The following is a 9,993-nucleotide window of genomic DNA, read 5'->3' as shown; positions in this document are numbered from 1 at the left end:
TTTTTTTTTTTTTTTTTTTTTTTTTTTTTTTTTTTTTTTTTTTTTTTTTTTTTTTTTTTTGGTGGATGGAAAAACGGGGGTGATGTGGCCTGGGCAACATGGCAGGAGCTGGTTGGGAGCTCCCACCATGGTGTCCCAGCTCCTGTGCTGGTGCCTGCTAGGTACCCACGTGCCGTTCTGTCTTCGGCTTCTTCTGTCGCTTTTTGCTTTTATTTCTGGGTTCGTTTTTCTCTGGAACAGAAAAAAGGAGGAGAAAAGCAGGGCTTAATGGTTGGCTGGGCAGTGTGATACGGCCTGAGCCCCATCTGTGGGATGCTGATTCCATATCCTCCCTCAGGGGTTCGTGTTGGACCCAGTTTCTGATTTTTGGGATCCCAGAGCCCTCTCAGGGTCATAAAACAGCAGTGTGGGTCTGTGGGGGGTCGGGGTGTACTGGTGGCATGGGCAGAGCAACACTGGTGTTTTGTCCCCACAGCTACCATGGCTTGACTCTAAATCCTGACACCCCAAAATCCCCAGGAATGGGCTGGGGCAGCTCAGCCACGGTGGGGGCTGCCCAGAGGCACCTCAGCTTCTCTCTGAGCAAGGACTGGGGATGTTGGAGAGGGATGGTGGTTGCACCAACACCCCAAAACCATGGCACAGACACAGCCAGCTCTGCTGTGGGGTGGGAATGTGCCTCCCTTCCCTCTGGAAAGGAAGCTGGGAAGGTGCTGCCCCACGGGACCCAGGCATGGGCACTGTGACGATTTGGGCATGGTGGGCAGCGGGGTGGCCTTGGGATTCATCCATGTGTAGGTGCTAAAACTCTCCCCAGGAATGCTCTCCATGTGTGGGGGCTCCTTATCCCGGTGGCACAACCGACACGCCAGTGGAGCCTGGATGCATCCCAGTAAGGCCAACCCCCTGTCAGCCTTCCAGGGACCCAGATCTCTGCTCACCCCAGGGCGCTGCCCCACACACGCTCCAGCTGACCAAGGTGTTGGTGCTGAGACACCAAAGAAGCAGGGATTCAGGATAAACCCCGGGCTCCAAAGGGAAGGGGGGGGGGGGTCCATGCTGGGGAACAGAATGGTTGTCCCAAAAGCTGGGCAGCTCTGTCTCTCCTTCCCCGACTGCATCAGCTCCGATCTGAGTGACGTAGGGAGGGTCCAGTGGTGCTCTCCCCACACAGCCCCCGCACGAGGGGCACAGGGACCACGATCATCCCCGGTGCAGTGTGTGACAGCACTGCTGTCCCAGATCCCTTTCCAGGGCTCCAGCTCTTGTCCTGCCCAGCTGTTTTTCAGCTCTGATCTCCCAGACAGTTGCCACCCACAAAGGAGAGGGCACGGCACGCACGCCAAGCGTCTGGAGAGAGCGGGACAGACACCCAAGGCAGATTTACAGTGGTGTGAGGGGTTTGTGTCTCGGCCAAGCGCGGCGGCTTCTCCCTCCCAGCCACCCGGATGGCTCAGAAGTGGTGGCACAAATCTCTCATCACACGGTCAGGTCCGGCCGCCTGCCCTGGCTCGCCCGGGCTGGGGGTGTCTCGGCTGCATCAAGTGAACTCCCCGTCCTCCTCCACCATCTGGATCCCATAACGCAGCGCTTGGCCGGGCGGGCAGGAGCCTGGGAGCGAGGGCAGGAACATGCTCTGCCACGGCGGGGACACCGAGCAGCCTGCCCCGGAGCTGGGCACACGGAGGGGCCGCCCTCTCCTGCGGGGGCTGCTTGGGGGGGCACTGATAGAATTCCCTCTGACACGGATTCCCCTCTGACAGGGGTCAGACCTGTCTTTGAAGCTGATCACAGATAGTGGCCTCGAGAATAGAGTCCTGCCATTCCCTGAGACCACCGCTATAGCCTCAGGGCTCCCATCTTGCAGGAGCAGAAGCCTGAGCAGAGGCAGGAGGCCAAGCACTTTTCTGGGGTGCCACTGCCTTCCCAGTCACCTCACACAATGGAGTGCTCCCAAAACGCTGGTACCACAGTCCCCACTAGTGGGACCAGCTGTGTGCCAGGCAGGGCTGGGCACGGGCACGGTGCCACAGGACACGGTGCTCCGGAGCAGCCTGTCCTCCCATGCCAAACTTCTCGCATCAAACTGTCACCAGCTCTGCGGGTCCAGAGCTGGCACAGCCCAGCAGGGAGGGGAACATCCTCAAAATCGATGCCACCTGGCACCCCAAAGACGTGAGCTGGGGCCTGGGTGGGGAAGGGAATCAGCTCCTCTGTGCTGTCAGCAGGAAAATATTACTTATGATTGATGGCACTGGGATGAAGCCGCTCTCCTGGCTTCACGGCCCCAGCCCAGCACACACATCCCCTGCTATTGCCCCCCTTCTCCATCCTTTTTCTCTCCACCCTCGCAGTCCTGTCCTCCCTCGTCTCTGCCACGCTGGCGGTGCCGGCCGGGGCTTCCCACGGCACAGAGCAATCCCGCAGCTCCGAACCGCAACCCTCAGCGGCTCAGATCTGCTGCCAGGCCCTGCAGATCGGTATCTCATGCATCCCCCTTTCTGCCAGTTATTAAGCGGAGATTTATTAGGGTAGCTTCAGTCCAGCCGTCTGCATCCAAAAATGACATCAGCCATGTCCCGGTTCCCATCACCAGCCCTGCACCCGCGCACGCACCGCCCGGCCGGGCCCTGCCGCAGGTCTGGGTGCTGCGGGAGGTGGGGGGATCCCTGAGCTGGGGGGGGATCCCTGAGCTGGGGACCCCTCAGCCTGGAGACGAGCTGGGGGGAGGCTCAGGAGCACAAGTGAACAGCTGGATGGATAAACCACAGAGAAGGACTCTGCCCTGGGGTGTCTCCCAAAACTTGGGCCATCAGAGATTCCCCCGGGTCCCCCCTGCTCCACGAGTGCTCCGTGTAATTTTGGGGCTTGGAGCCTTTTGCAGGAACCTCCCCTGTGGCTCTCAACCCTCCCGGCTACTCAGCTGCAGTGCAGAAAGCCCCATCCGTGCCATTCCCTTCACACTGTGGCAGGAGGGGAGCCGGAGCTCGGCAGCCTCATCCCACCGTGGCAGTTCCTGTCCAGCGTGGAAGGGGACATCGGCCGGTCCCAGGCAGTCTCAGGGGCTGCCAGGTGGGAGCAGCCAGCCCTAGGGCTGCTCAGCACATGTGCCTGAGACGGGCGGCTCTCCCCAGAACCAGCCTCAAAATGCCTGGGAGATGACAGCATGGCTCTCCAGCCACTGCCAGACCCCTGCTGCCACCGTCCCGCTCCCGCAGCTCCTCTCGGGGCTCCCCTTGGAGGGTCACGAAGCCGCCCCCAGTCCCGACACGGCGCTCACCTCCCGGGCAGTGCTTCTTCATGCGGCACCTCCTGCTCTCCTGCCGAGCGGGACAGGCAGCCCCCTCCTCCCGGGCAGCCTCCGGCACCTCCCGCACCCGCGTCTCCACGCCCCACTTGCAGCCGCAGGTCCGGCTCTCGTGGGTGCAGGCGCTCCACTCGCTCCACGGGCCCGGCTCGCACGTCTCTGCGGGGACAGGGGGGGCAGGAGGAGGACGGTGACCCCGCGGCACCAGGCACCCCTGGTGGGCACCAGGCATCCCTGGTGGGGATGGTGGGCACGGGGTGAGGGGTGTTGCTTACCTTGACACTCGCGGGTGCCGGGCTGTGCCGCGGTGCTGGGGGGGCACTGCCGAAAACACTGGCCCTTGTACAAGTAAAACTTGTCCTTGCACTTCATGCAGAAGTCTCTGCTGAAGCAGCTCTCGCAGCTGGGCGACCTGCACTCTGCCGAGAGGGACGGCAGGTCAGCGGGAGAGCCCAGGACACGTGCCACCCCACCGGGCACCCAAAACCTGCGGGGTGCAGGCTGCAGCTCCGGGCAAGGGGAAAGGGGAGGAAGCCCCACAGCCCGGCTGCCCCCTGGATCCGTGCCTCCGTGCCGCCAGGGATGCTGCAGGAAATGAAGCCATCGCCCTTCCCACAGCACCGCGACCTCCAGGGCGGCCAGGGGAGCAGGGGGGCACCAGTAGGAGCAGGGGTGCGCCGGCTGGCGCGGGACGTACTTGTGCATCTGTTGACCTCCAGACCCCGCACACCGAAGTAGCCGGGCGGGCAAGTGTGGACACACATCCCGTACTGTCGGATGCCGTCCCTCCAGATGAGCAGGAAGAGCCGGTGGTGGCAGGTGATGCAGCCGTTGTCCTCAGAGCACAGGATGCAGCCTGTGCAGTTTTCCAGCATGCCGGCACTCACTGGAGGGACAAATGGAGGAGAGGGGCTGTGGCCTGGCGGCAGCACAGGTGCCGAGGGGCCAGGGAGGGTCCCAGCCCCGTGGCAGCCCCTCTGCGACGCACCAGGGTGATAGCAGTGTCCTGTCCCCCTGCAAACACCTCCCTACCTCCCTCCGCTCCCTAAATTCCCCCCCCCTCTGCCTGCACTGGCAGCGTGGGGACACACAGATGCCATCGCTCCACTGGGCATCACTGATGGCCTCCGTCACCCCGAGGTCCAGACTGAGGGTTTGCCTCGTGCCCAGCACTGCCCATGAGTGTCAGCCTGAGGCCCATCCCCAGCCCGCTGTGCCCAGCCCGTGGGAAGTGAAACAACCAGTGGGTCAGCGGGTGGGAATATGCTCTGACCTGGATTAATCAGTTGATGCCTGTTAAGTGTCAGGGGACAAAGAGCACTTTGGAAGTACTCAAGAGGAGCCAAGATAAGGATCTGTCTGGTTGCTCAAGAGCCTCTGCCGCCTCCCTGGCTGCCTTCCCCATGATTCTGACCTGCGGGAGGGCTGCTGACCCTGAGGTGGTCTCTCCTCCCTGGGGGACAAGGACAGGGTGCCAACACCTACTAGTCCATGGAGACACCACCAACCACTCCTGCTCCCCAAGCTGTTTCCCTGCACCTATGGAAAAGCAGCCTGGAGGGATGCTCCTGTCACAGGAGCATTTTGGGAGCTGGGGAGCTAAGCCCTGAGCTTAGGGACACTCTGGGAGCCCTGGGGGCTGTCTGGGCATCACCATAAGGGGCCACCAAACTCCTTTCACAAAGGCGTCCAATGCCTTCAAAGCTGAGCAGTGGTGACAGTGCCAGCAGCCCTGGCATTGCAAGCTCAAGCCCTGGGCTCTATAGAATCACAGAATCACAGAATGCTTTGGGTTGGAAGGGACCTTAAAGCTCATCTCGTTCCAACCCCCTACCGTGGGCAGGGACACCTTCCACTAGACCAGGTTGCCCCAAGCCCTCCACCAGCTGGGTGCTGCCTGGCACAGACAGAGGTTCAGCCCTGGCAGTGATGCCTGGCACTGGTCCCCTCTGACCCCAGGAGCTGCTGCAGAAGCACCCCACGGCCACAGGGCCTGGACAGAGGGGCTGGTGGAAGCAAAGGTTGATGCTGGAGAAGCTGGGGAGGTGCTGGCAGAGGGTGCTGGCAGACCATGATGGCACACGTCGACTCGCAGTCCTGTGTTCTGGACCCTGGCACAAGGCAGTCCCTGGTGCCACGGTGCCATACAGTTGTTGCCAAGCTGGCTCATCCCAGTCCCCTCTCCGGGGCACAGGGGTCGGGGAGGCAGCACTGCCTTCATTAGAGCTGCGTCTGTTGGGAGCCCTAAGGAAGCACCTTGGATCCATTAAGTTGTTATGGTCTCCGTTACATATTTACCAAACGCTGACAACATTTGTGTTCCTGGCTGCAGCTGGAGAGGCTTCCCTGGAGACCCAGGGATTTACGAGCCTCCTTCCCTTCCCTAATTCTTTTTGATGTTTTTCTTTTGCTACTCTCCTTCCACCCCAGCCCGAGTAGGGAAGGTGGGGAGCCCTGGGAGGGCTCCAGGGCCTCCGTCCTCTCACTGGCTTTGGAAATAGCCCCGTGGTGTGGAGCTGGGAGAAGCTCCTCCACCCTGCAGGGCTGCCAGCATGGCACACACCTTTGCCATCAGGAGCAACACTGTGAGCAGCCACGGAGCTGTGACACTCAACAGAACGTGGCTCACACCAAAACCACGGAACTGGGGATTAGAGAGAAGCGGGGGGTTCCTCTCCCCCTGCCCAGAGTCAGTGGAAGATCGCAGGGCTGAGCTGGGATGGGCACTGGGCGGGGGGCACAGCGGGTACCTGCGCTGTGCTGGACATGTGTGTGATGTCCCCATGCCTGCCCACCCTGAGCCCAGCCCTGCCACCGTGAGGTCTGTGGGCACTGGACAGAGTCTCTGGGGCACTGGGCTGCCCAGACCAGACCAGTAGCAGCAGGGTGGCTCTGGGGTGCTGCAGCATCCCTCATGGCTCCCAGCCCCCAGAGACTGTACCGGCCCTTCTCTGCTCTTTATCCCAGGGGATATAACGCGTTTGAGGTGTGAAGCCATGGCCAGACTGCCAGGTGCTGCCAGGACCTGAGGCCCTGGAACATCCCAGAGCATTGGGCCACTCAGCATGAAGCACCAGCAGCTGATGCCCCATGGCACTCAGAGCTGCTCTGGGTGCCAGGTTGTTTCCCCCATCCAGGGTGTTTTGGCCACCAGCCTGGCCACCCACATCTGAACACACACCTACTGCCACCACATGCCTTTAATACGGAACAACTTAAAGGAAATCTGCCCGGGGCTCCAGCCCCAAGCCCTGGTCCTGCCAGGTCCTGTCCCTACCCTGGCACAAGCTGGCCCCCAAACCGAGCCATTCATGGCACAGAGCTGAGCACCAGCCCTGGCCCTGCTCTTGCAGCCGGCTGGCACTGCCCGGCACTGCCCGGTGAGGGGACATGAGCCAGTGCCCAACGGAGGGTGCACGTGCCTCGGCACAGCCCCAGCACTCCCTGCCTTTACCCGGGCACTGAGCAGCAGCTTGGTTGGTGCCTCTACCCAGGGGAAGGACGGGCAGGGGACAGTCAGTGTCTGCCGTGGCTCTGAGCATCCTTCCAGGAGGTTTTACTCCCCGCACACTTAGTGCGTTACAGATGGTCTCCAATGAGGCCCGAGGGGATGGGTTGGGGGAATGTTGGTTCCTGGCACCCTCCAGCCCCGGTTCACAGCTCCTGCTCGTTCCAGGCAAGCAGGACAGGCAGCCTGGTGTCCCCAAGCCACCCCACAGCACCAGAGCAGGACAAGCCCACCACACGCACCATACCTTGCTTCTTCCATCGGTTCTGCGTGAGCATTTCCATGGAGCTGATGAATAACAGCAACATGAATATTATCCACTGCATCTGGGCAGGAGTGATTTCGGGCAGGGAAGGAATCAAATCATCCAAGCGGCTGGCGGGCTCGGCTCCTGCCAGAGCCGGTGAGGGGCGGTGGGAGGGCGAGGAGCGGCTCCGAGCTCACACCATCCCACCCCGGGCTCCGGGAGCGCAGCCACGATTCAGGGGCAGCATGAGCCGGTGACACCGGGGCAGGCTGGGGCTGTCAGGCCCGGGGAGCTCTCATGGTGGCGGGGAAAGTGCCGGCTGCTCCGGAGAGCTCTGCCTTTATAGCCAGTGTCAGCCCCCCCTCCTCACCCTCCCCTTCAAAATAATAATAATCCTAAAAAAAAAAAATCCCTCAGCAGCAACAAAGCGACTGGCAAACGCCCTGGCTGGATCCCCCCGGAGCGCTCCAGCCACCACCTCGGCTGGGAACTGTCCCGCCGTCCCGCCGCGGTCCGACTGTCCCGCTGCCATCCCAGCGCCGGGGTCACAGCGAAGCCCCCTGCGATTTTGGGGGGGGTGGAGCCAGGCGGGTGACGCTGCCTAAGCCAGCCCCCCCTCCCCTCGGCTCAGCCCCCCCAGGCTCAGCCCCTCGCTCCCGGCCCCGGGCAGGGCTGAGCCCCCCGGGCAGGGCTGAGCCCCCCGGGCAGGCCGGTCTTTGGGAGCCGTGGTGGGTCTCCGGCAGCTCCGGCGACGGCTGCGGGTCTGCCCCGGCTGTCCCCAGGATTGCAGCTGACTCTGATTTTCCGAGCGCCTCGTAACTCACCTCCCTCCGAGCTGCGGGAGCGGAGCTGAGCCGAGCCGAGCTGTGCCAAGCCAAGACGGGCTGCACGGAGCTGTTCCTGGCTCCCACGCGGCTGTCCACACCCCTTGTCCCACACTGTGCTCCCCAAAAGCCACCCTGGAGGCACGACCCCCAAGGGGGATGCAGGACAGGAGAGGAAAGGGGCTTATCTGTGACACCCCACTCTCCAGGTACCCAGAGTGACCTAGAGAGGCAGGTTCCCATCCTGGGAGCCCCATGTGCCCCACATGTGCCAGCCCTGTGCCAGGAGCTGTGCTCTGGAGCAGCCTGGTGACCTCCTGACCAGGGCTTCAGGGCCACTGGCCACCAGTGACAGTCCCAATGACAGCCCTGATGACACTGCACCCACCCTTGGCACCGTCAAATGCAAACCCAGCACACGGTGCTCCTCTCCTCCCCTTGGAGAGAGCACGGGGGGGTCCCTGGGGCAGATGCTCACCCACCTGCCCATCCCTCATCCCAGCTGGCTGCAGGGCTCCTTCTCACCCAGGATGCTCCAGGTCTGCCTTACCTGGGAGGGACAAACATGTTGGGCACTCCTGAGCCCGAGCAAACTCATTGCACCGGGGAGGGCCACCCACAGGGACATAGTGTCACCCACAGGGACACATCCATCAGTGTCCCAGGATGTCCAACCATGCCCAGGGACAGCACATTGGGGTTACTCTTCTCCTACTCCCCAAATTCCTCCCTCCTTCTCGCCCTCTCTCCTCCAGCTCCCCTGAGCATCTCTCTCCCCCGTTCCCATCGGGTACCGCTGTGTTTCATTCCTGAAGGTTAATGATCAGACAACAAAGGAAACATTTCAGACCCCTTTGGCCTTGTTATAGGAAACTAGGAGTAATAACGGAGAAAACCAGTAGTAATAATGGTTGGAATCACTTTAGGTGTTTTTTTTTTTTTCTAATTATTAAATAAATTGAAAAATTACACATAAAATGCAGGTTTGCAGCCTCTGGCTCAGCCAAAGTTTCCATGAACAACCAAAAGTGCAGCACGGCGTCACCATCGGTGGTCTGCATGGGCTGGGGAGGGCTGTGTGGGCATGGACATGGCACTGCCATCCCAGTGTAGAAAAACAGGGATATGGGAATGGCACTGGAGATATGTGAGTGTCTCCAGATCCCAGCTACAGGCAGCTGCAATGGTGTGGATGGCTCTGACCTGGAGGTGACGTGGGTGCCACGGGTCAAGGAGCTGCCACAAGCCCTGCTGGGTGCCAGCCCAGGTTCCTGGGAGCCAACAGGGAATTTCCTTGTCCAGACCTGGAAGCCAAATGCTGGTCAAAGGCCAGGGAAGCACCTCACCCCTGGTCACGTTCTCTGGCTGCTGGCACAGGCAAACGGATGTCAGCAGGAACCCTGCCAGGGTGACCCCTCGCAGGAGAATGCACTAATTAGACCGCTGTCATTAGTGCTGGATCCTTAGGGCAGCACGTGGCCATTGCTCAGCCCATCCCTGGCTGTGTGGGATCACGGGGGATTTTCCAAGGGCAGCAGCGCAGCCATCGCCACGTCCCTGCTGGTGGGTGCCGGGAGCAGAGAAACCCTCTCATTCCCCTCAGTTATGACAAACCCAAATGATGGTGGGAAGGCATGAGGTGGTGTCCCCTGGTTAACTGGGTGCCTGGCACCCCTCTGTTGTGCTGGGATATGTTTGGTGAAGGTGCCAGGGCAGCACCCGCGGTGACTCAGGGGTGATGCTGGGGAGAAGCGAGGCTGAGCCGCGGGTGCTGCTGGCAGCTCCCGGCTCCTCACACAGCCCTGCTCCACGCCAGTGCAGAGGGAATGAAATGTTCCTCATCCGCCTTCCAAAGCAGAAGGGAGAAAGTGTCCAGAAAGATAATTCAGAAAGTTTGTTTGACACTTGAGCACACTTTCATCTTGGGAAGAATCTTGGTGACCTTCCAAGGCTGCACCGCCTGCTTCCCGGCACGGCCGGCGCCCCAGGGCACACGCCCGTGGCACCATCCCAGAGGCTGCTTTTGGGATGCTCGGGGCTCTGGAAGGGACAGCATGGTCCCTCCAGGTCCACGAGTCAGCAGGGATGCTGGCACAGGGGTAGTGGC

The 9,993-nt window shown here is 61.4% G+C and overlaps 1 protein-coding gene across 2 annotated transcripts; it reads right to left on the bottom strand.

The window, feature by feature from the left end:
- Nucleotides 1-54: 54 nt before the first annotated feature.
- On the bottom strand, nucleotides 55-7,928 carry RSPO4 (R-spondin 4). Of its 2 annotated transcripts, none has more exons than XM_027894933.1 (5): nucleotides 7,887-7,928; nucleotides 4,005-4,193; nucleotides 3,583-3,726; nucleotides 3,281-3,466; nucleotides 55-231 (listed from the first exon to the last, which is right to left on the bottom strand). In XM_027894933.1, exons 2-5 carry the CDS (start codon nucleotides 4,180-4,182, stop codon nucleotides 158-160), a joined length of 582 nt encoding a protein of 193 aa, XP_027750734.1. In that variant the 5' UTR covers nucleotides 4,183-4,193; nucleotides 7,887-7,928; the 3' UTR covers nucleotides 55-157. The 2 variants fall into 2 exon arrangements, with proteins under 2 accessions (XP_027750734.1, XP_027750733.1); XM_027894932.1 differs by lacking the exon at nucleotides 7,887-7,928 and adding an exon at nucleotides 7,063-7,621.
- Nucleotides 7,929-9,993: the final 2,065 nt, after the last annotated feature.

Source organism: Empidonax traillii, unplaced genomic scaffold, assembly GCF_003031625.1.
Source record: "Empidonax traillii isolate 1590-97213 ecotype Southwest subspecies unplaced genomic scaffold, ASM303162v1 scaffold448:size1359114, whole genome shotgun sequence".
NCBI lineage: Eukaryota > Metazoa > Chordata > Aves > Passeriformes > Tyrannidae > Empidonax > Empidonax traillii.
The sequence above is the reverse complement of the archived record's forward strand: the minus strand, read 5'-3'. Positions and strand labels throughout refer to the sequence as shown.